Raw genomic sequence first — 24175 nt, forward strand, 5'->3', positions numbered from 1 at the left:
CAGGGTGGGATGCTGATGGTGCTCCTCAGCTCTGGGCATTGTCCCTGAGCAGGAGGAGCAGCACATGCCCTGCATCTCCCCCTGAGCTGGGTGAGCAGTGGGCCTGCAGGCAGAGGGGTCGAGGAGCAGGCAGGGCTGCCAGCACCCTCCTGGGCGCTGTGACATGCGCTGCGCTGGTGGCATGAAGCAGCAGTGCAGCTGGCAAAAAAGACCTGAGGCAGAGGCGTCACCCTATAGAATAAACCTTTATTGTCTGGCTGCTGTGTTGGTACACGTGTCAACGCGGGTATAGAGATGGTGATGGAGGGGCGAGCGGTGCTGAGCACGTGGTGCCCTGAGCTGGGGAGGAGAGCAGGGGCTGCTGTCCCAGCTCACTCCTCGGGCCCCTCACTCCTCCGGGACCCCTCACCTTCCCGCCCACTCCCCAGCACATGGGTGCTGCAGCCCCCCAGTGTGGAAGCGCCCCAGGGTGCATGTGCGCAGTGGGAAGCAGGGTGTCAGCACGGGGCTGTGGAGCCATCCCCAGGGAGGTGGCACCAAGCAGGGCCTGTGGTGGGCAGAGGGGCTTCCTCACAGGGGGCCAAGGAGAACCGCTTGTGGGCACGCTGCCTGTGGGATGCCCTGCGACCCAGGCTGAGCTGCACGACCCATGCCAGCCCCGGGCTCGAGGGCGCAGCCATGCCCGGGCCTCCCTAGGGATGCAGGGACGCTGCCTGTGGAACAAACAACTCCCAGAGAACAAATAACTTAACACGCTGGAGCGCAGGAGGCAAGCCAAGCCGCGGAGCATCCCTGGCAGCGCCTGCCTGGCCCTGCCTTGCCCTGCCCACAGGGTCAGCCCGCAGCCAGCTGGGGCAGAGGGAGCTCCAGCGAGGCAGAGGTGTGGGGCTGCCCTGGTGGCAGAGCCCCCTCATCCCCAGTGCCGGTCCTGTGGCCCCCCTGGACGCTCCAGGGGCAGGCAGCTTCCCTGCCCGCCGGCAGCCCTGAGGGCAGGGGGTGGCAGGGCAGTGGGCAGGGCAAGCTCTAGCACTCTTTCTGCCGCATGCGCAACTCGTGGCGACGCAGGTGGTTGTAGAGGGACTGCACATAGGTGAAGACGCACTTGGAGTCCGGCTTCTTCCCCATGATCATCATGTCTTCCACCTCCACCAGGGGCACGCAGTCCACCAGCGTCCTGCAGAGACACAGCCCTCAGCACAGCCCTGGGCAGGCTGCCCCACCGCAGGGGCTGGGACAGAGAACCCACGCCACCCAGGGCCTGCTGGCACCACTCCCCTCAGCCCCACTCAGCTCCTGCCCGCCCATCGGTACCCACAGTCCTGCTGCTCCTGGCGCTGGGAAGAGCACGTGCTGCCTGCAACAGGGGCCGCCTGCCCGCCTGCACCCGTTGCCTTCCTGCTGCTCTCTGCCCCAGCTCTTGGTGTCGGCCGGTACGCCCTGCTCAGGCTGTGCCCACCCTCCTCTTCCTCCTCCTCCAGCTGATGCTGGTGCACTGTAGGGAGACCTGCCTGCCCACCCACATGTGTCTGTGCTGTGCCCGCACCCTGAACCCCACCAGGTGGTCCAAGGAAAGGCAGGGCAGAACTGGGCACATGCTGCCTGCCCATCAGTCCTGCTGCAAGCCCTGGCCCTGCTCTCCTGCTTCCCGTCAGCTCTGCCAGCCTGGGTCCCACACTCACTCTGGACTGGACCCCAGGGGGGATGCCTGCTCCAGGCACAGCACAGCACCACTGGTGGGGTGGGCACTGCCCGGCTTCAACCAGCTCAGCGCTGGCCTGTGCCTGCCACCTCCCCACCTAGGCCCTGGTGCGGAGCTGGGGTCTGTGCAGGGCCCTGCTCCAGCAGCTGCCAACCGTGGGGGGGCCCTTGCAGAGCAGCTATGGCTGTCCCCCCATCCCCACATCCTCAGCTCTGCTGCTGCCCCTTCGGTGGAGTGGCAGCCCTGCCCTCACTCTGCCCACACAACCCACCCAGTTCCCTGGGCTGCAGGTGCCACCCCTCTCCCCTGGCTGGGGCTCCCTGGGCAACCAGGGTGGGGGGGGGTCCAGCTTGAGGGGGCTGCTACCACGGTTAGGGTAGTCACATGCGACAGCCAGGCTGGCCATAGAGGGGAACTGGCCGCCTCCATCCTCTTGCCTTTCTGCTGGGGGGGGACGACACAGAAGCAACCCCCTGGCCCTGCCTGGGTCCCTGCACCCCGGCCAGGCAGTGGGGCAGCTGCCAGCACCCACCGGGGACAGACAGTGCTGGAGCCCCCCAGGCTGCTGCTGCTGCTAATGGCTGATGTAGCCACGAGCACCTGGGGCAGGGGATGCTTGGTGTGAACTGGCAGCCCCCACTGATGCCATGGCTGGCCCAGCTGCTCTGGCGCTGGGGCCACCCTCTGGCAGGGGGTCTGCCCCAATGGCAGGGTACACTGGGCAGCTCTGACCACAAGGAGGGTCCAAAGCCCAAGCTGCCACCCACCACCACCCTTTCCCCATCTCCCTTGGCTGCAGTAACCCTGCTGCATGCCTTGCCCCCTCTCCCAGCACAGCCCACCCCAGCCAGTAGAGTCCAGGAGGGACCCCCCAGCTGGTGCTAGCCCCCTGGGGAGCACCAGGACTAAGGGGAGCACAGGGCTCTGCCAGGACCCTGCTCCTGCACCCCACTGTCCCAGCTCTCCCACGGGGCCTCTGCTGCACTGGAGTCGATGGGCTCCGAGCCCACAGCCTGGCCATCACTGGCCCTACCTCGTGATTCAGCTGCTCTGGGGAAGGAGGAGGCCGTGCTCAGGGCCTTGGGAAAGCCCCCGCCTGAGCTCCGGAGCCCCCCCCCACCCCCACCCCAGCTCAGGGGGTGATGGCAAAGCAACGGCAGCACTAGGAGAGCAGCTCTGCCCTTATAAAGCCATTGTTTGGGCCCCGGTGTGCTGGTGCCGCACAGAGCCCGGGGAGCAGGGGCTCCAGCGCCAGCTGGGATGCCCCTGAAGACAGGCACAAACACTGCAAGACGAGGCAGGACCCAAGCCTTGAGTCACACTTTCCAGGCTCCCCACTCTTGCCCATATATGAGCAGGGAGCACCTCACGGGCAAGGCACCATCGCCCACGCCTGGCCCCGCAGCAGTGGCTGCAGCACCCCCCTGCTCCCCCCCCGCCCCCCCGGCCGGGTCCAGCAGCCCCCACACACGCCAGGGCGGGGGGAAGGAGGCAGCAAATGCAAGCAGTGATGCTTGGGCATCCCGGGGGGGGGGGGCTCCAGCACCGCTCAGCTCATGCTGCTGCAGAGCATCCAGAGCGGTGTCCCCAGCAGCTAATGCCCTGGGTCAGCCTCAGCCAGCAGGGAGAGAAGAGCCGTGGCAGCTCTGTTCCCACTACCACCCTGGCTGTGGCTGGAGAGCCAACAGTCCCCCCAGGGTGACACAGTCCACCCCTCCCCAAATCCCCATAGGTGCTATTCTGGAAGGCCAGCCAGCCACCTCCACCCCTCTCCTGGACACAGCTTGGCCCCGCTGGCCAACACCACCAGGACTCGCCCCTCACCCACCAGCATCCCCCAGCCTCTTCCCCAGCCACGGCGGCCGCTCCCCGGCCAAGCGGCGGTGGTCGGGTGCGGGCAGATAGTTGGAGGGGAAGGTTCTCACCATCGCTCCCAGGGGGGGTGAAAATGGGCTACGACTTTTTGGTTTTTACCAGCCCCTTCTGGACCAGGCAGCGATAGAATTCCTGAATGTATGTGTACACACACTTCCAATCTGGCTCGCGCATCCGGACCATGTCCTCCACGTCCAGCAACTGCGGACAGTCCGCGTGCTTCCTGGGGGCAGGGAGAGAGAGGGGCAAGCCAGTGACCGCAGCCCAGTCGGGGAGGGGAGGAAGAGAGAAAACAAGAGACACGGATCAATGCAGTTCCCGTCCCTCCCCCAGGCAGATGCTGCTCTGCTCTTGCATGCTCCGGGGGTGCGCGATGCAGGGGCAGGAGGGCTCCAGGCACCACCGCGCCAAGGCCATTCAGTGAGATTTGGGGGGGGCACAAGCAAGGGAGGGGGAGGGCGGGTGAGCGGCGTGGAGAGGCGTGAGGTCCAGAGGGAAGGACAGAAGGAGGCAGAGGAGGAGGAGTGAAGTGTTCTGGCGCGCTGGTGCTTGGGGAGCAGGTTCCAGAACAGAGCAGCGCTCTATATAGCTCCTATATAGACCCGCCGGGAGGATGGGGGGGCTCAAGCCCAGCCCTCCTGCCCAGCTCCGCTTGGAACTGCATGGCACAGCCCTGGTGCAGGAAGCTCGGGAGAAGATGCTCACAAGAGCTGGAGGAGGAGGAAGAGGAAGGACGAGAGGCCACCTGGCATCCAGGCTGGAGAGATCGATGGCACTCTCAAGTCCACGCACCGGTTCCCCAATTAAGGCAAAAAGTCCATTACCAGGAGCACCAAGAGCCAGGCACACTGCCCCCTTCTTGCTCCACCGAACTGCCCTACAGCACTCAGGGACCTCATGGGAGCTCCCAGCTCATGCCACCGCCCTGGGCACCGGCCAGGATGGGACCCCCACCTGTCCGGCCCTGCCCCTGGGCAGGGTGCTGGAGGGGAGGAGGAGCGGGTGGGAGAGAGACAGAAGGAAGGAGAGAGGGGCTGGCTGCCAGCCCTCCAGCTGGACGCGCTCCCGTCTCTCAGCGCCCAGGAAAACCAGAAGCAACAGGGGAAGGGAAGAGACTGGAGAAGCTGCGACGGTGCTTGAGCCCCTACAACCGTGAAAGGAGGCGCCTGGCACGGACAAACCCCGCTCCCCAGGGATGGGACGTACCGCCTGTGGCCGGGCAAGCTTGGGGAGCCACTGCCCTGCCTTTGGGTGCTCTGCCCCACACCCAGGAAGCCCAGACCCCCGCGCCCACCCTTGCCATGTCAGACTGGGCTGCGCTGGCCTCTTGTGGCTCTGATGCAGCCACTGCTTTCCCCCTCCCGGTGTCCAAACCTTGTTGCACGACACGGGGGGAGCGATGCTGACGGGCACCCACCTCCAGCACCATCACCCCTGCCTGTGTCCCTCCTCGCCCCAGGCAGCGAGTGGGAGAGCTGCCCCGAGCCGCCCCAAGCCCACGTGATGGCACAAGAGCTACATACTCTGCGGAGGAGAAGGCCACCTCGAAGTTGTGGCGGCGGTTCTGGGGCGTCAGCTGGCTGTAGTCAAATGCCTCGGGGAAGAAGTTGTGGACCAAGGCACAGAAGGCCATGCCATCGCTCCAGCTGGATGAGAAGTTCTGGATGTCCACGTGCTGTGAGGGCGGGAGAGTTACCGAGGGGCAGAGCAATTGGCCCTGGGGATGGGGAGAGGAGGTGGCACTCACCTCGTAGCCCCGGGTCTTGGCTCTGCACCAGTCCAGCAACATCTGCTTGATACTGTTGGCATTGGGCACGCCGAAGCTGGAGGAGCGCTGCACGGTGGTGCGCGCTGCTGCAGGGTTTGGCAAGCTGCGGCAGAAGACACAGGGTGTTATCCATGTGGCGCTTGCCGCCCCGGCCAGCCTGCCCCTGGCCCAGCCTCACCTCCCACCCTCCTTCTGCAGTTTCTCCATCATGGCCTTGCGAGCCTGCGAGGCAGATGTCTTGGGCAAGCTCTGAGCTTTCATCAGCTCCTTCTTCTTCTCAGCCTGGCGCCGCTCCAGTGCGGCCAGGCTGCTCTGCCTGCAGGTACTCTCGTCTTCACGGTCAAAGATGCTGGGAGAGAGACAGACAAAGCTAAGGGGGGCTACGGGCAGCCCGGGGAAGGGCATGTGGTGGCCTCACCCTATTCCCAGCCCTGGTGCTTTGGAGAGCTCCACATCCCAAGGACAGAATGGGGGTAGCTTAAGGTCCCCAGCTGGCAGACACATCTCCAGGCCCATGGAGGGACCCAGGGGGACTGCTGGAGACAGAGTGTGTGCCCCAGGACCAGGAGGCTTTGGGGACATCCCCGCACAGGGACACCACAAGCTGGGCAGACCTCTCTTTGTGCAAGCAGATGGCTGACGGGGACTGCTTGGGGCTGGCCCGGGGGATGCACCGCCGCTCACCTGCCGGTCTTCTTGGAAGAGGAACTATAGGATGATTTGGTTTGAACAAGTGTACTGTTGCCATCTGCAGAGAGAGAGAAAAAGAGAGGCCTTGGGCAGGCACCGAGGGAAGTGGCACCAGGCAGGTGGGAGGCTCTGCCCATGCCACGGGCACAGATGGCTCTGCAGCAGCAATGCCCTTGAGGTTGCGCCCAGAAGATCCTGTGGGGAAAGGGCAGCAAAAACTCTTACTGTCCGATCTCTTCACGTAACTTGACTCCATGGTTGTGGTACGGGAGGTCTTGGTGCCATCACCTGCAGGCGGCAAGGCAACGGGGGATCAGCTGGGGCCAAGGGCAGCGGCACCCACAGACACCCACTGCTGCCAAGCACCCTCACATCCATGTAGCACAACAGGGAGAAGCCCCAGGTGGCAGAGCCATGGCCAGGGCAGGCAGAGAGGGGATAGATGGTACGTGTCCCCCACAGGCAGAGCAAAGAGGCCAGTGCAAAGGAGCGGGGAGCTGGAGCATCCCTCAGCCCTCCGCAGTGACTCTCAGCTTGAGCCACCCAGGGACTGGGAGAGCAGAGGTGTAGGGGACAGGAGACAGGCCCGAGGTACAGACAAAGCCCCTGCCACCCTGATGGGGCGGAGGATTGGGCGGCAAGTCGCCAGAGCAAATCCCTTAAAGATCCCCAGGCAGGCTCTGGGTGAGGCAGAGGAGATGCAGCAAAACTCAGCCCCGAACCACAGTCCTGCTCCCAGCGCGGTCAAGCCAGAGCCAGGACAAGCAGCGAAAGCGGCAGAGAGAAGCTGTGGTGGCAGAGCGCTGGGAAAGACTCTGCACAGCCTCCCGAAGGGTCAGCACACTGGCCATGCTGGGCAAGTGAGCCCTGCACTCCCACAGCCCATACTAGACTGGACGAGACGCTCTGTCTTGGTGACGGTGCTATGTGCCAAGCCGTCGGCCGACTGGGTGCTCTGCGTGGTGGTGGTCTCTGTGGCGTGGCTGGCCCTCCCCGCTGCAGCCTGGCTCCTCATCTCCTGCAGCCGCTGATCCCGCTCCTTCTCCCGCTGGTCTGCAAACACAGGCAGAAAAGGGTGTCAGCAGCGAGAGGCAGGGGCGGTGGGCACGGTTCCTGCCGCATGGGGGATCCTGCCAGCTGCTGCTGGTCCAGAACCGGCTCATGGGAAGGACGATGTCCTCAGCTTAGCACAGCCAGGGGTGCAGCAGAAGGCCCAATGCACCCTCCTGCTTTACCACAGCTGGACAGCCCCACTCCAGCACTCTGCTGGCTCCACCTGCAACACCACCGCCAGAGTCCCGACCCCTGGGGCGGTCACTGTCCCCAAGTACCTCGCTTGCGCTGGCGCAGCTCCCGCATGGCGTTGCGGATCAGTCGCCGCTCCTCAAAGTCCGTCGTCCGATCCAGCTGCAGGAAGAGGTGGGGGTCAGCATCACCCCTCTGCCACCAGCTCAGGGTCCCCTTGTCTTCCCCAGGAGCCTGGCAGCTGAGGACGTACCATCTTATCCAGAACATCCTCATCCTCAATCCTGTTCAGCTCCTCGATGTTCAGCTTGCTCCTTCTCTCCAGCTCCCTCGCTTGGACCTTCTCCATGCCATTGGGCAGCTCTTGCTCCAGCCTAGGCGCCTGTGGCTGCTCCACCGTCTCCGGCTCCATCTACAAGGACAACACTGTGCAACTGAGCCCCCGCCAGCTTGGCCACCCCTCTGCCACCATGCTGCTCAGGGTCCAAGCCCCCCACCGCCCTGACACTTGCCCAGTGCCACGGGCAGGAGGGACCCTGAAGAAGACGTGCCACATGTGGCACAAGAACTCACAGCCGGTGGGATGTCGTGGGCATCTGTGGCGACCAAGGCAGGCAGGGGAGCAGGACATTTCCCCCCTGCAGCACCCCCTGCCCCGGGAGGGCCTGGCAGTCTCCAACCTGCTCCCAGACTGGCTGCCAAAACGTCCCCAAATATTCCCCACCCCTCATCACCACAGGCTGCTGGGGCCCTCCAGCAGGCAGGGGCTGCCCGGGTGCTCCAGGCTGGGCAGTGCCTGGTGCCAGCAGCAGGAAAGGTGCTGGCAAGGCCAGCGTGCACCACTAGCAGCACAAGGGATTTCCAGGGAATTAAAGGACTTAGTGGAGAAAAGAGCTTGTTGCAGGAGATCAAGAGCCTCCCCCGCATCCCCACTCAGTATCTAGGCCAGCTCGGCCCCCACCGCAGCAAAGCCAGGACGCCAAGTCCCTTTCAGCACGACCCCCCAGCAATGCGCGTCAGGCAGCGGGCCAGGCCCGGAATAGGGCACGGAGGCAGCAGAGAGGAGGTGCTGGTGTGGGGCTGGAGCAGCTCTGACACACACCTGGCCCCATCCTGCATCCTGCGTCCCGCTGCCCTGGCCTGGCACCCGGCCCATGGCAAAGCCACCAGCGGGAGGTGATGCCGGCCACATGCGCCCGTGCCACCACCTGCGCCTCGCCACTGCTGTGTGCAGGCGGGGGCAGGACAGCTGCCTGCAGCCTGCCCACCCGGCCGGCACGCCGGCAATGCAGAGCAGACAGGCGCCGTCTGCCCCCCGCAGCAGCGAGCCCAAATGGTGGCAAATCCGAGCGACGCCGCACTGCCCACGCACCGCAGCCACGGTCCCACCTCACGCCAGGGGCTTCACTGCAGCTTCAAACTCCCCCAGGGCCGCCAGGAGCCCCGCGGGCCGGTGCCACCCTCCCACCACCTCCCCCCCCCCCCGCCAGGCGCTGCCGTGGGGCAGGGCAGCCCACACTCACACCACTGTTGCTCCGGGAGAGGCGCGGGGCCGGTTGCTGGCGCATGCTGGAGAAAGCGGGCGGATGGGCCACGGGGCCACCGGGTTCCTCGGTGCCCTCGAAGTGGGCACAAGGGTCCTGCGCTTCCAGGAAGAGGGTGCTGAGGTCCTCCCCAGGGGGGTCCTGCGGCCCCAGCCGCAGCACCAGCAGGTCAAGGCGGCGGCCCAGGCGTGCCAGCTCTGCCCGCAGCTCCAGGTGCTCTTCCTCCAGCGCCCGGAGCGCCCGCGCCAGGGGCTGCACCCGCCGCAGCGCCTGCTCCAGCTGCCCCTCCACGGCCCCCCGGAAAGCCCCCAGCTCCCGCCGCAGCTCCGCCAGCTCGGCCGCCCCGGCCTGCGCCAGCCCCTCCAGGCTGACCCCCGGCATGGCGGCAGCACCGGTGCCGGCAGGCGCCGCGGCGAGCCCCGCTCAGCTGTCCTCTGCCCTTTATAGGGGCGCCGGGGGGCACCACCCCCGGCTGGAGGCCGGCCTGGCCCAGCTCCGAGCCCGCTGGGCTATTCTTGTCACAGTGGCCGGGGGTCCCGCGCAGGGGTGCCGAGGCAAGCGCCGACATTTGGCAGCGTTTCCAGCCCCGGGACCAGGTGGCTTGGCAAGGGGGAGGCCTGCCGAGCAGCCCCCCAGCCCCGGGCGGCTGCCGGTGCCTGCAACGCCAGCCTGGGGGGGCCGTGCAGCATGGCGGGTGGGGTGGAGGCCCCATGCGGGATCAGCCCCAGACCGTTGCCGTGCTGGGTGCGCTTCCAGGGCCGGGGACCACCCACGCACTCTTGCCCGAGTGCCCTCCCGCTCCTGGCTGGCATCACCCACAACACACCGACATCTCCGGCCCCAGGCTGGTGCCGGTTTGAGGGCCCTCACCACCAGCCGTGACTTTTGGGGCCCTCCGTCCCACCTGTGCCGCCTGATGGATGCCCCAGGGGGAGCAGGCCCCTGCACAGTGGGCACAGGCAGCACCCCACCAGCAAGAGGACACACTGCAGCAGCCACCGTCACTGTCCCCAGATCCCTGCACCCCACCAGTCCCTCCAACCAAGCCCTACCTGGTGGGGCTGCCGGCACCGCTGCCGCCTCCTCCTCCTCCCTGCCCACCGGGAGCACACCTGGAGGCTGCGTCTCCTGCCGGGCAGCCGATGGGTCCCAAGCCCCCGACCCTGCCGGCCAGTGCCGCTAATACCTTAATGAGAGCTGACGGGCTGCTCGGGCCAAGCCTGCCCAAGCGCATTAGCACGGGGAAGTCACCCCTCTGCAGGCAGCAAGCTGCCTTGGGCAGCCGGACCTGCCACCTAGCGCAGGCAGCATTTGAGTGCAGCCCTGCCAGCCTGCGGGCACTGCCTGCTTCACGCCGGCAAGGCTAAGCCGAGGACGGAGTGAGCCACTGGTGCCGTGGCCACCAGCGGTGCTATGGCCACCAGCAGTGCCATGCCCGCAGAGGCAGCTTGGCGCGTGCAGGGCCACGAGCGACGCAGTGCTGCAGTTGACATCCCGGCCCCTGCCAAGGCCGTGTGCGCGAGCGCCTCGCATTACCCTAGATGGCCAGGAGCAGATAAAAGCACTTGAAGGGCTGCGCGCGTGGGGCTGCCTCCTGTGCGCACCCAGCCCCGCCACCCCCAGCACCTGGGGAGCACCTCATCCCGCTCTCCCCCCAAAACAGAGCAGAAGGATTTTTTCTTCTTTTTTCCAGTCGTACCCAAGAATCCCTCCCGGGCCAGGCGGGCTGGGGCTGCTGCTGTGTTGTTGGCTTGGGATTGCAAAGCAGGAGGAGGCAGAACCCCAGCCCACAGCTCCCGAGTGGGTCAGAGACCCTTGGGGAGCCCTCCCCGGGCAGGGTCCCCAGCACCACAGTCAAGGTCCATTCCCAGGAGGGAAAACAGAGGGGTGGGTGGCAATGGGTTATTCCCTGAGCTGCTGCCACGCTAAAAGGTACTTAAAACAGAGGGAGATCCACAAAAAGCTTCCAGCCCACTTCCCCCCCAGTCCCCAAGTGTTGGCATACACGGTGGCACGGTCCAGGGGGCTCACATGGCTTGGGGCTGTGCCTCAATGCGTAGACCCCAGGGTCTCTTTGTAAAAAAACAAAACAAAACAAAACAAAAAAACCCCAAACAAAACCAAAAAACCAGCCAGAGCCTCTGGACCATGCTGCCAGCACCAACCCACCCACCCTGATCATCACTCCCCATCCCAGGCCCAGGAGGCCCCAGGCCATGTCCAAGTGGGGCATGGCCCCATGGCACCCAGCCCTTCTGGGCACTCACCTTGGTGACATTGCTGCTGATGCTGCAGACGCTGCTGACGCTGCTGGGGATGGTGGTGATGCGGATGGGGGTGCTCCGCAGCCCAAGGGTCACCTCTGCAAGAGGATCAAGAGGCATGCGGGGTTTGCCCCAGCCCGGCAGGCTCAGCCCTGCACCTGGGGAGCGGCTCCTGCCGGGCTGCCTGGCTGCTGCACGCATCCTGCCTCAGCGGTGGGCACCGAGCTCTGGCACAGGGGACGGGCTCTGGGGACAGCCAAGGGACAAGGAAGCCAGGCCCCCCTCGCCACCCTGGCTCATCCTCCTCGCCAAGGAAGGGCACTTTCCGCTGCGCTCCAGCTGGAGCCAAGACCTCCTGGCGTGAGGGATGGCCCCAGGAGCACCCTAAGCCAGCCATGTCTGCAGGCAGGCAGGGCTGGATCAGGGGCAGGGCTGGATCAGACACCACACAGCAGTGGGGATGGGATGGAGCAGGACACCATGGACTCCCCTGGACCAGCAGATCAGTGGGGACAGACTGTGAACATGGAGCAGAGAATGGGGCAGCGCTGTGGGGATAGGGCAGGGGGTTGGAGAAGGACCCCGGGCATGAGCGTGGCAGGAGAGTGGGGATGAGGACAGGCTGCAGGGCCAGACAGCCTCCCGGTATTGAGATGCCCTGGGCAGGCTGAGCATCCCTGCCAAAGGGTGAGGGCTGCCGGGCATGCTCCTGCCCATGGCCTCTGTTCCTCTGGCAGTGCCCATGCTCAGCCTCTGGGGCCGCCAGCACCCAAATGCCACTGCTGCTGCTGACGTGTCCCACCAGTGCCTGCCTGGCCTATCGCTACCCACCTGCCCACTGCTGCCCATCTGCCTGCTGGTTTCCACCTGCTCACTAGCGCCCACCACCCTGTCAGCGCCCAGCTGCCCACTGGCACCCATTTGCTCCACTGCCTGACTGTGCGCATCGTCCCATTGGGTGCACTGTCCCACCGTGCTTACGGCCCTGCCGGCGCCTGCCTGCCTTGCCTACCTGCGGGCGCCCGTTGCCCCCACAGTGCCCACCACCTGCCCACCTTTCCCAGCCCCACCTCCCCGAGCGACGCCCACTCGTGCCCATCATCCCCACGGTGCCCGCCTGCCCCACGCAGCCTCCCGACGGACGCCACTTGCCTGCGCCGCCCATCTTCCTCACGCCACCCCCTGCCCCGACGCGTGCCCCTGCCCGCGCTGCCCGCCTTCCCTGCCCGCTGCCCACCTGCCCGCTGGCTGCCGGGGGCGGCCACGACGCGGGGCGCGAGGGGCTGCACTCGCCCATCCTTGATCTCGATGGTGAAGCAGGTCTTCATGCCGTCGAGGCCGGGGCGGGGGCCGGCGGGGACGGGGACCGGGACCGGGGCCGGACGCTGCTGTGCGCCTCCGCCGCCGCCGCCCCGCGCGTTTTGAGCGGGCCCCGGCGGGGCCGTGCGGGGCCCCCGCTGCCATTGGCCGGGCCCGGCCCGCCCCCCCGCGCCGCCCGCCCCCGCCGGGCCGCCCGCCGCCGCCGTGCTGGGGGCCGGTCCCGGTCCCGCCGGGGTGAAGCGCTGGGCGCGCTCCCGCACCGAGGCGGCCCGCGGCGGGGGCCCGGCGCGGCCCGGCTCTGCGGGGAGGGGGGACAGGCGCCGTGGGGTCACCGGGGCTGCAGCGACCCCCGGGCGCTCCCGCCACGCATGCTGCACCCCCCTGCCCGCCCCCTCCCCCGACGCGATGCATGCAGCCCCCCGGGGTGCCCTGCTACGCATGCATGCAGCCCCCCGGGGTGCCCTCTACGATGCACACTGCCCTGCCCGCCCCGGGTGCCCCACCATGCATGCTGCCTCTCGGGGTGCCCGCACCATGCCACCCTCCCCTCGGTACCCTGCCACGCATGCAGCCCTCTGTGGTGCCCACACGATGCATGCTGCCCCCCCCGGAGACCCCACCACACATGCAACCCCTCCAGATGCCCTGCCACGCACGCTGCCCACCCCGGGGTGGCCGCAGCCCTTCAAAGCTTCTGCCCCCCTGCTTCTGCTGGGGCCTGGCTGCTCGTGCGCACCAGTGGGGAAGAATGGATGCTGGGCAACGGGGCAAGGAAGCAGGTGGGTGGGCAGCCAGCAGCCAGCTGCATCCCGCAGCATCCTGCCACCGCAGAGCTCCGCACCTGCCCGGGCTCTGCCGGGAACCTCCTGCCACTAGGAAGCAGAGAGAGTGGAGGCAGCCGCCGCTGGGACCTTACCTGTGCGACCAGCCGGCCGCATGGAGGAGGGCACTTGCTCCCACCGGTGAGTGTTCAGGCGAGCCGAGGTCCCCGCTACATCCTGGGCGGGCACTGCCACTTGGGAAGGGACAGGCCAGATATGCAAGGGTGAATGTGGCACAGGGTGCTGTTGCCACACCCCACCCCAAGCCCCCAGGCACTGCACCCTGGGGTCCCCCTCCCTGCCACCCCACACTCCCCAGAGCATAGCGCCAAAATCCACCAGCACTTGCAGGCTGCTCTGCACCCCAGGCAGTTGGCTCTCCCCTGCAGTGCCAAACCATGCCACAGAGGAGGGCAAGGCAGAGATTGGGCTACCCGCACCCCGGCAGAGCAGCGAGTGGTACCCAGGGTCTGTGCCAAAAGATCAGGATCACCCCTGCACCCACCAGGCCCTGGCACAGTGGGGCCAGCCCAGCATCGCCTCCAGAGAGGAAGGTGAGGGGGCCCAGTGGCTCAGCCCCCACCCAAGGAGCACCCAGGGCGCAGGCAGGCACTGAACAGGCAGTGCTCTGATGACCAAGTGGGGAGGCTCAGCCTTTCCCCAGCACCCAGGTTTGAGCCCCCCAGGTGATGCAAAGTTGGGTCAGGTCCTGCACACTTCCCTCTGCCCCGGGGCTGTGCCACGATGCAACCCACCACCTCAAAGTATGTCCCCAGCGTATCTGCCTTCCCAGGACCCAGCAGCCCCCTGTGGCTTCTGGGAAGGAGGGGACCTCCACCTGCAAGGGTGGCTCCGAGCAGGAACCGTGACGCTGGGGGCAGAGAGCTGCTTTCTGTTTTTTTCACACCCGTTTCCTCCTGGCACAGCTGCGGGGACAGTTTTCCCAGCAGTAGGAAGAGGGCAGCTGCTGGCCATCGCTATCCCTCAAGGCTGCAGGGAGGACCCGGTGGGTGCTGGGCCCCGGCCCGGCCAGCGAGCGTGGCCCCGGGGGGGTCGGGGCCAGCAGGCACACGGCTCCCAGCCTTATTGGGACAAAGAATGCAAAAGGCCGGGGTTTGCTGCCGGCACCGATTCCCTTTCATGGCCCTGCTGCCGCCCGGCCTGGAGCTGGGGGACTGGTAAACAGCCAGCCTGGCACCCTGCTCCCCCGGCACCCAGCTGGGGCAGGCACTGCCACCGCACGGCCGGGTGGCAAATGGCCACCAGCTGGGGATAGCCCCTGGCCTGGCCACGTCCTGCCCTCACATTCCTGCCCCAGCCCGCGTGGGCTTAAGTCATGTCCCCAAGACTGACGTCCTTCCTTGCACCGCTGGGACGCACATCCCACAAGGCAAGGGGGCAATGGGGGCCCCCTGGGGCAGCACTGCCCAGCTTGGAGGGGAGGAGAGGGAGGGCCACGGCCCCAGCACTCCCTCCTCATGGGGCTGCACTTACCCGCTGGTGGCTCCCCACACCTCCCCGATGGCTCCAGCACCTGGCTTTGCACCCCAACACCAAGCTGCAGGAAAGGAAAGGTGCAAAGCAGTCAGCTAGGGGGGCCACACGCACCCCCCGCACCCGATCAAGCCGCCTTCACCCATGGGACCGACAGCCCATGGCGAAGAGGGCAGTGTCGGCCCCAGCCCATGTCACCAGTTCTGTACCTGGCTGCCCTGGCTGCCAGCACTGGGCTGGCCTGGGGGCGGCTGCTCCACCCGGTGGCTTTGTCCCCCACCGGGTTCTTGGGTGGTGGCAGGGCTGCCAACACTCCCTTCCTTCCAGGCTGCCTGGTGCTGCCCCTTGGGCTGGGCAGCACCTGGGGACCACAGCTGGCCCCGCTCCACCTCCTTGCCACCATCTTCGGGCTCCGGACCAGGCTCTGGGGCCGGCTGCAGCTCCACGAGCACGAGGGTCCCCGAGACCACAGCTGCAGGAGGGAGAAGAGGCTCCGCATGGGGGAAGCCTACGGCTGCCTGCAGAGCATCCCTGCTCCTGCGGCCCCAGCAGGCGCCCGGCTCCCCTGCCCACACCTTTGGGACATGCTGTGCTGCCCTCTCCATCCTCCTGCCCTTGCCTGCAGCTGGCCCTGGTGCCGCTCTGGCCCCAGGCACGCACTCAGACAGGGCTTTGCCTCCGGCATTCGTGGGGACTCACCCTGGGTGCTGGGTTTCTGGGGGTCTCCCGCCTGCCGGCTGCATAGCTCCTGCATCCCAGCCAGGACATGCTCCTGCTCCACTGCATCATCTTGCTCATGGGCCTGGGGAGATGGGGGCAGCGTGCCAGCAGGGGGTGAGAGCAGGGCCAGTCTCTGACTGGGTCACCCTGTCCGATCCCTGCCACCCAGCCAGGGACATGCCGCAGGCTGTGGCCTCTGCCCATGCCACCCATGTCCCTGCCTGCATGCTGCCGGGGATAGACAAGCCACCCCCTGCACAGGGGTCACTGCAGGAGGCTGGCAGGGGGACAAGTGTCCCCACACCCCACTGCCTCCCCCAGGCAAGGAGAGGGACGCTGTGTTGATTGAAGGGGGGGCCCAAACCCTGCACAGCCCTGGGGCTCCCTGCACCCCTCTCCGTGGGGCTGATAAGCACCAGGGCATGGAGCAAGGAGCTGGCTCTTGGGTCCCTCTGTGGCCTCTGCCACGACTACACCAGCCTTGTCCAGCATGGATGCCAGGAGGTGGAAGGAGAGGACAGCCTCTGCCCAGAGCCCCTGTCCCCTCCTGCCACCCAGCCCAGGCACCTCAGGGCTCTCTAAGGCAGGGAGCATCCAGTTTTGCATCACCCTGTCCCTGCCCACAGCACTGGCAGCTCTGCTTGGCAGACGATGGGATGCTCTGGGCACAGGACTGCATGCAGGTGACAGGTGCATCCCTGACACGCGCCTGAGCAGGGACGGGGTGTCCTGGTGTCACCAGCCAAGGCACAGGGTGCCAGTGCCTCTAGGAGCACCACAGGCTCCAGGTGCTGACATGACTCCAGAGTGGGGGGAGGCGGAGAGGGGCCCATACCCCAAGGGAGCACTGGGGAACCAGGACCCAAACCCAGGCGCCACTGCAGCCGTTGTTCCAGGGTAATGGCCTCGGGTTTGGAGTCATCAGCCGGACAGAGTGGGACAGCTCCATCAGCTGCTTGGGAGATGTCCCAGCACAGCCAGGATGGGGGCAGCGTGCCAGCACACCCGGATGGGGAAGGCAGACAGTGCTGAAAGGTGGCACAGGGCCATGTCCCCCCTGCAGCCTCTTGCCATGGCCCTGGGGCAGGTGGAGGGGGAAGCTGGGCTGCACAGAGGCAGATGCAGGGACCCACGCCTTCCCGCTTGGCTGTGGTTATAACCACTGCTTCTCCCTTCCCCACCCTCTCTCCCAAAGGGCAACTCCACATGGTGTCTCTGCAGGGACCTCCTACCACCACGAAAGCTATAGTCACCTGCAGGGTCACCTCTGCTGTGCAGAAAACCCAGACTTGTGCCCGTTCCTTCCAGCCCTCCCCACCAGGTCATCCTTTGACCAGCCAGAGAACCTCTACCATGGGTGGTGGGCACCAGCTTTGCTCCAGAGTGAGCCCCAGCCCCTCGAGGGACAGCAGGAACAATGAGCATAGGGAAGGGGACAGAGGGATCAACATTTCTGCCTGTGCAAGGGGACTGATGTAGGCAGCTGCCACAGGCAGGACAAATACCCATCACCTCCAAAGAGCACCATACCCACAGAGCCGCAGCACAGAGGGGTGTACCAAGTGCACTGAGGGGCCCCGCAGACCCCCTCACCCACAGCACTCGTGCCCAGGCTTCATCCTCGGGGAGAAGCCCAGGGGCACACAGGCCTGAGCCCCCAGCCCCAGCTCACCACTGGTGACACAGGCACAGCCAGGCCACGTCCCCAGAGACCCCAGCTCCACCTGCCCCAGTCCCCTCGGGTGAGCAAGCCCAGCATGCCTGGGGGTTTGTGCCCCAGAGAGGCTGGCACAGGAGCCCTTGGGAAGGAAGGCGAGGAGGTCTTTGGTGGTCCCATCTCCCCAGCAGCACCCTGCACACTCACCGCTAAGCCTTTGCGCTCCTGGGCAGGGGGCTGCTCTGCAGCCCCCCCGCAGCCACTCTCCTCCAGCCCAGCCAGCGCCAGCTGCTCTGCATCATCCTGCTGGCTGCTCTCCCCACTCCTGGCTGTGGCCAGGGGCTTGGTACTGCCCTCGCCATGGCTCTCCTCACTCCCGGCCAGGGCTGGCAGCTCGGTATCGCACCTCTGGCTGCTCTTCCCGCTCCCAGCCAGGGCTGGTGTTTCAGCATCATCCCTCCGGTTGCTTTTCACATCCCCAGGCACAGCGCGGGGCTCGCTGCCGTCCCTCCGGCTGCTCTGCACGTTCCCAGCCAGGGCTGCAGCTGGATGGGAGCAAAGGCGGCGTTTCGGAAGGAGCTGCCTACATTCCAGGCTCTCCATGGTAGCCACTCCGGGACACAGGAATGGTGCCTCACCTTCAATCTCCTCAGCCCGCAGCTTGCGGATGGCAGCTCGGATCAGCTTGCGCTCCTCGTACTCACCCGCCGCCCGCAGCTGCAAAAGGGAAACACCCAGTAGAGAAGCAGGGTCACCCCGGCACACAGTCAGCCCCGGCACACAGTCACTCACCAGTTTTGTCAGCTCCTCCACGTCTGTGATGGCTTCAAGCTGCTGGGACAAGGCGGCCAGGGCTGCCTGCTGCTCCTCCTCCAGGCGCCGGGACCTGCGCGGGGGCGAGAGTGGCCGGCCGGGAGCTGCCGTGGGTGCTCGGGAGCAAAGTCCCTCATGGGCAGCTGGCAAAATCAGGCAATGGCCCCCGCCACACACCAAGCTGCTCGGTGCCAGGCTGCTCCCACCCTCGCACAAACCCAAATCTGTCCAAGCCACAGTGGGGCTGGGCCTCAAAGCCACCGTCTCCTGGGGCAAAGGCGGGGGGTGCGCAGGAATCCCAGCCCCAGGCCAGACTCACCGAGGCCAGTTCTCCTTGTCGTCCTGTCGGTGACTGCCACGCTCTGGGCGAAAGCGCTTGGATGCCAGCGCCTCCTCGTCCCGCTCCAGCTCCTGCCGCTGCAGCTCCCTGATGGCCGAGCGGATGCGGCGCCGCTCGGCCAGGTCCAGCGTCGCCTCCAGCTGGGTGTGACGGGACAGGGCTCAGCACCGGCTCCAGCCGCTGTGGCCCCTTGGCTCAGCCCTGGTACCGCCCTCCGCCGGGCTGCCGCAGGCTGCCCACGCGCCATACAATGGGGCCGTCTGTCTGGCGGGGCCCACGCACATGGCACATGCTGCCCGGCACTGCCAGGCCCCGCAGGGAGCGTGCGTGCCACCCCCCACCCCCCGCCAGGAGCGGGATGCTGGGATCAGCCATGGCGAGGGGCTGCCATGCTGACACTGAGACGTCCAGGCATGTGAGGGGCAAGGAGACAAGGGCGCACGGCATGAATGCCCATCGGTGGTCCGTGCAGCCCCCAAGGGTCGGTTCACTGCAGCCCTGCCCCCCCATGCCACCAGCACAGGGACAAGCCCTCCTGCCCATGCCAGGCCCTCCAGCAGCAGAGGGGGACAGCAGAGTCTGTTCCCCGCCCCCAGCCCCATGGCCCTCAGGAGGTGCTGGTTGGGAGGGTACCAGCATCACACTGACGAGGGGTCCCCCCCAGCCCCCCCTGCAGCCCTCCCCACCCTCACCCAGTGCTAGGGCATGGCAGGCGGCTCTCGGAGCCAAATCCATGAACGGGATCTGTCCTAAATCGAAGTGCAACCCTCTGTATGTGGGAAGCATAGCCACAACCCCCCCCCAACCCCCCCATGAACATCTCGTGGGTGCTACTCAGCCCACCCAAGGCCGCCTGCCAGGACCTAGCATGGGCACCCAGAGCTGCTTCCTCTCTAACAGATCAGGTCCACAGCCCCAGCCCTGCTACCAGCCCAAGTGCTTTGAGGGGGCCGTACACAGCCTACACAGCCCCCCCCCCCGCACTGAAGGGGAGTAGAAGGCAGCTGGATCCGTGGGGAAAGGCCAGCCAGGGCAGGCATAGCCCCACTGTCCTGCTGTGGGACGTCGGGACTGACCCGGTGCTGGGAATCCAGGAGGCAATTTCCCATGGAGCTCGTTAAAAATAAACCCTGTGACCCACAGCAGCTGCCATCAGCATCAAGCCCCGGCATGCTGGGAGCGGCCACGGCTGCACCACGGGACAAGAGCATCAGTCCCCTCCCTTCCAGTCCCATGGGCCACTGCCAGGCCACCCATCCGGGCTCTTCAGGTTCCGCTGCAGTGGGAATCCAGGGTTGGTCCCTCAGTTGGACACAGGCTGAGCAGCGCTGAGAGCCCCAAACCACCACCCGCATACAGAAACCCCCCTGCACAGAGCCCCCAGCAAAGCCATCGCCCTTTGCCCTCCCTGCTCAGGGTTTGGAGACCAGGGGAGGATATTTCCATCCCAGTGAAGCCAGCAGGCACAGAGCAGCCATGTACCACCCCAGCGGCAGCCAAAATTGTGGTCCTCCAGCCCCTGCCAGCCTCGAAGCCCAGCCGGGAGCATTATCCTTCCCCAGCTGGGAAGACCCCAGTAGAATGCTTGGCAGCCGCAACTGACAACCCCCAGGGCAGCTCCCCCTGGCCAGCCTGGTGCTGAAAATGCACGCAACCTTGGGGGCAGCCGCCTGAAGCTGGGGTGCTCCCTCCCAACCTGGCAGCCCCCAGCAGGCCTGCTGACAGTGCCACCCCTCCCGGCACACTGCAGCCGCTTATCGCATCCTGCAGCAGCACGAGTGTCTGCCTGCTGCCCAGGGCTGGGTGCTGCAGCCCCCCAGGCTCTTATCCAGAGCTGTTACCTCCGCTGGCACAAGGGCAGGGAAGCAGCTAGGAAGAGCAGGAGCTGCTGCGCTGCCAGGGCAGGGGGATGTCGGGGAGGAAACCAGCCCATCTGTCCACACGGGCCTCCCATTTCCCGTCCACACTGCAGCTGCCTGTGCCCTGGGGATGCTGCTGCAGGCCAGGACGCTGGCTGCCAGGACAAAGGCACCTAGACGGGGCCTTTCACCCCTGCTATTCCAGCAGGGACAGTGGCCACCCTGGCCAGTCGGGAAGCCCAGCTCTGCTGTTCACAGTGTGGCAGCAATGGGCTGGGGGAGCGATGGAGCCTGGTCCAGGCAAAACGAGGGGCTGGAGGTAGAGGCCCCATGGCAAGCCTGGCTCTCCCCACAGCCACGCAAAAGCCTTGAGGACAGAAAAACACTCCTCCACCACATGTCAGGAAGCCGAGGTCCCAGCCCTTCCCTAAATAAGCTGCTGGTGGTGTCTGGCTCGGCCCCAGCAGCTGGGTCAGGGCGACAGAGGGGGCAGCAGCTGCAGGAGCCAGAACTGCCGGGAAAGGGGCGACATGAAGGGACACCAGCCCTGCACACACCAGAGCAGGGGACACCCCGGTAACCCTCGTGCTGCATGACACCCACCCACCAGTTCCAGCGTCTGCCCTGTCCAGGATGTTCCAGCTGGGACCTGGCCCGCACCCAGGTCCTAGAAGGCTTCTCCCCACAGGAGAAACAGCAGCAGGGCAGGAGACAGAACCTCATCCCAAGCCCACGTCAGCAGGGAGCCGGGATGAGGCAAATGAGTGGCTTCGGAGGCTCTGTGGCCAGCGGCGAGGGGGAGCATGCCAGAAACCACCGCTGGAGCCAGGGGGTGGGAAGGGGCCTAGGGGCCCAACCCTGCCGGCACAGGCAGGCCCAGGGATCAGCACATGCCAGGGCCCCACCAGCCCTGCCCAGCCAGCAGCAAATTAATGGTTATGAGCAAACGCCCGCCTCAGCACACACACAAAGTGGCTTTGTGAAAAGGGTGCTGGCAAGGCACCCGTGGGCTGCTTTCCCGATGATGCCCAAGCACAGCAGTGTTCAGAGCCCCAGCATGGCTGGCAGATCCTCCAGGAGGGCCGTAATTAGCCCTGCATCCATCCAGCTCCCTGGAGCAGCTGAGCACAGAGCAATTGAGAGGCTGGAGCCTGGCCACAGGGAAACCGCTCGGGGTACAAGAGCCAGGCACATCAAGCACCTCCTGCAGCCCCAAGCTTTGCTGCACCTTTGGAAGGAGCCGCGGAGAACGTGGCTGCCTCCTAGGCAGAGGAAAGCAGGAAGGACAGCTGGGTGACAGGGACATGGCAGGGATGCAACACTCCTTGGGGCCATTGAAGCCCTTCCGAAAGGCAACCAGGTGTAAGAAGAAGGGGACCTCATGGCCATGACTTTCCTAGCTCAAGCCTGCCCTGCCTCTGCCTGCAAGGGTATTTGCATCCTGTCTGTCTAATTAACCAGGCTGAGATCTGGAGGGGCCAGGAGAGGGAAGCATTCCCCAGCCCAGGGCCAGCAGACCATAGCCTGGAGCCCAGCAAAGCCCCAAGCGTTCAAATAACCCCCTGCTTCCAGACACCCACCTAAGGGGCACCCTGCAGCAGCACCCACCCCATTCCCCACAGCTTCCTCCCCAGGCTTCTCCAAGCCCTTGGTCACCTTCACACTGCACCACAGGTTCATCCCAGCTGGCCTCCCCAGGACTGGGATACCAGCAGGCAGCTAGGGAGGGAACCATGTGGATGACTATAGGAGGGAGATGGGGGGCAGAGGCTCCCAAGCAGCTCCCAGCCCAGCCAGGACAGCAATGGTCCCAGCAAGGGACCTGCTCACATCCCCCAGCCTCCTTCTTCCAGGACCCTCAGAAACGTCACACGCTGCTGCCAAGGTCTCACTTGCTGGGAGAAAGGAGGAGAAGCAGCCCAGAGCCGAGGGCTGGGGAGAGTTGAGGAGCAGGGAGGAAGCGGTGGGAGAGGCAGTTTTCCCTTATATGGGCTAATCCTCTTCCAGCTGAGTGGAGCCAAAACCTAACCAGAAAGAAAAATAATTCCTTCCCTGCCTCACGTCAGCTCAGAGCAGGCTTTCCCCAGCCCACACCGCACAGGCACAGGGAGACCCGAGCAGGGTGCTCTGGGGATACAAAGCCCCAGTGGGTCAAAGACAAAGCCCCAGGAAGAAGCGGCGCTTGCTGTGCGGGTAAGATCCACCTCCCCAGGCTGGCTGGAGACCCAGCTGCACCACACAGCTGGCACCCACCCCATCACCGCTCCCGGGGCTCTGTCTCAGCCCAGAGACCTCAGCTGGGACATGGCAGAGCCGGAGCACTGGCAGGACAGGGAGAAACCCAGACCACCCATCCCCACACCTCCAGGGCCCTCCGTCGGCCCCAACGTCACCCCAGGGAGAGCGGCGGGCTCCTCAGCCCACGAACAATGGGCAGGTCTGTGCGTTGTCACCCAGAGCAGGCTGAGGATGGCACCTCAGGAGGCTCCGGCAGGGCAGCGCGGCCCCCGTGCCGACCCCCTGCCCACGGCATAGCGCAGCTGCCGCTTCCCGCCGGTGCCGCGGCACCCCGACTCTTTCCTGTTCCCGCAGACGTGCCTTCCCGGCTGACTCAGCTTCCTGCTGTAAGCATTCCCCAGCGCCGGCCCGGGCCACCCCGCACCCAGGCCCCCGGGGCACCCAGCAAACCCCCAGCCCCGAGCCTGTGGTGCCCCGGGGCTGGAGGGGAGGTGGCAGGGCTGCCCAAAGCAGTTTGTAGGGCTTCCTGGCACAACAGCCCTGGCTGAGCCGGTCCGAACCCAGCACCCGGAGTCCCACCTTTGGGCACCCACCTCGTCCCCCACGAGCCCACCTGGCCCTGGCAGCCACGATGCCAGGGCTCGGCTCCGGCTCTTACTCCCCGGGGGAACAAATGGAGCAGGGATGTGACTTGGACGTCACTCCAGCGGGCGCAGAGCCTGGGGAGCAGCCCCTGGCACCAAGCCGAGGCCCGGGCCAGACGGCAGCCAGCACCGGGAGAACAACGGTGACCAGGTAACTGAGCTGGCAGCAGGAAACGTCTCAGGCGGGAGCCACCGGCCAAGGAGATGGGGCCGACGGACACATTACAGCCTGAGCGCTGGTGCGAGCAAAGGGCCAAGCGTGGCCGAAGCAGCACGTCCGGAGTCTCTGGAGTCACTGGGGCAGGACGGGTGCTCACCCGTGTCCAGAGCTCTGACCCAGGCCAGATCGGGCCCCTCCAGGTGCTGCTTGCCCGGGAACCCCCCACGCACTGCACCAGCTCCTTGCCAGCGGCCCCACTCACCCCCGCCCCAGGCCGAGGGGCAGCGGCAGCTCCAGCACCCGCGGAGGCGCCGACGGGCCCGCGCTACCGCTCGGCCCCTGGAGCCAGCCCGGCTGCCCGCTCTGCCCGCGCCTCGGACAGCCACCACCTCCCCTCCCGTGGCGGGGCACCGGGACCGGGGCACCGCCGGGCTCACACGCACCCACCCGCCTCCTCGGGAGCCGCCACAAGCGAGCAAAGGCTGTGCCCAGCCCGCTCCGTGCCCCGGCCCGCCCGCCGCGGGGACTCACCAGCTTCCGCAGCGCTCCCTCGTCCATGCCGAGCAGATTCTCCTGGGACATCCCGCCCGCCCGCCCCGCCGCCGGGGCCCGCCGCTGCTGCCGGCCGGGGGCTCGGCGGCGGCCGAGACAACAAAGGGCGGACGAGACGACGCGACCCCGCGCTCCGCTCGGCTCGGTTCGGTCCCGCTCCGCTCCGCTCCGGCCCAGCCCGGCCCGCCCGCGCTCCCGGCAGCGCCGCGGCCGCCCGCCGATTCCCGCCGCCCCGCCCCGCCCCGCCGGCTCCGCCCACCCACGCGCCCCCCGCCGCCATTGGCTCTGCGCCCCGGGCGGGACGGTCCGCCCCCGCCCCGCCCCTCCTGGCTCCACCCCGTCCGACCCCGCCCACCCTCGCGCGGGGGCGGCACCGTCCCCGTGGCCGCCGCCGCCGCCGCCGCCGGAGGAGGGTGGGGGTGTCCCGGTGCCGGCGCCGGCCCCGTGGAGCCGAGCCGAGCCGAGCCGAGCC

The 24175-nt window shown here is 66.7% G+C and overlaps 1 protein-coding gene across 3 annotated transcripts; it reads right to left on the bottom strand.

Moving 5' to 3' along the window:
• Positions 1-229: 229 nt before the first annotated feature.
• SMTN (smoothelin) lies at positions 230-23916 on the bottom strand. 3 transcript variants are annotated; one of them, XM_069795480.1, is made up of 21 exons: positions 23683-23855; positions 18230-18390; positions 17890-17983; positions 17736-17814; positions 17305-17642; positions 15420-15522; positions 14930-15192; positions 14721-14784; positions 13322-13420; positions 12323-12703; positions 11089-11183; positions 7531-7689; positions 7364-7439; positions 6921-7085; positions 6258-6320; positions 6027-6090; positions 5521-5691; positions 5322-5445; positions 5098-5249; positions 3625-3797; positions 230-1174 (listed from the first exon to the last, which is right to left on the bottom strand). In XM_069795480.1, the coding sequence occupies exons 1-20, from the start codon at positions 23731-23733 to the stop codon at positions 3653-3655; spliced, it is 2847 nt and encodes a 948-aa protein (XP_069651581.1). In that variant the 5' UTR covers positions 23734-23855; the 3' UTR covers positions 230-1174; positions 3625-3652. The 3 variants fall into 3 exon arrangements, with proteins under 3 accessions (XP_069651581.1, XP_069651583.1, XP_069651582.1); XM_069795482.1 differs by lacking the exon at positions 3625-3797 and having other exon boundaries at positions 23683-23916; XM_069795481.1 differs by lacking the exon at positions 3625-3797 and having other exon boundaries at positions 13322-13414; positions 23683-23857.
• Positions 23917-24175: the final 259 nt, after the last annotated feature.

This window comes from Haliaeetus albicilla, chromosome 10 (genome assembly GCF_947461875.1).
Source record: "Haliaeetus albicilla chromosome 10, bHalAlb1.1, whole genome shotgun sequence".
Taxonomy (NCBI): Eukaryota; Metazoa; Chordata; class Aves; order Accipitriformes; family Accipitridae; genus Haliaeetus; species Haliaeetus albicilla.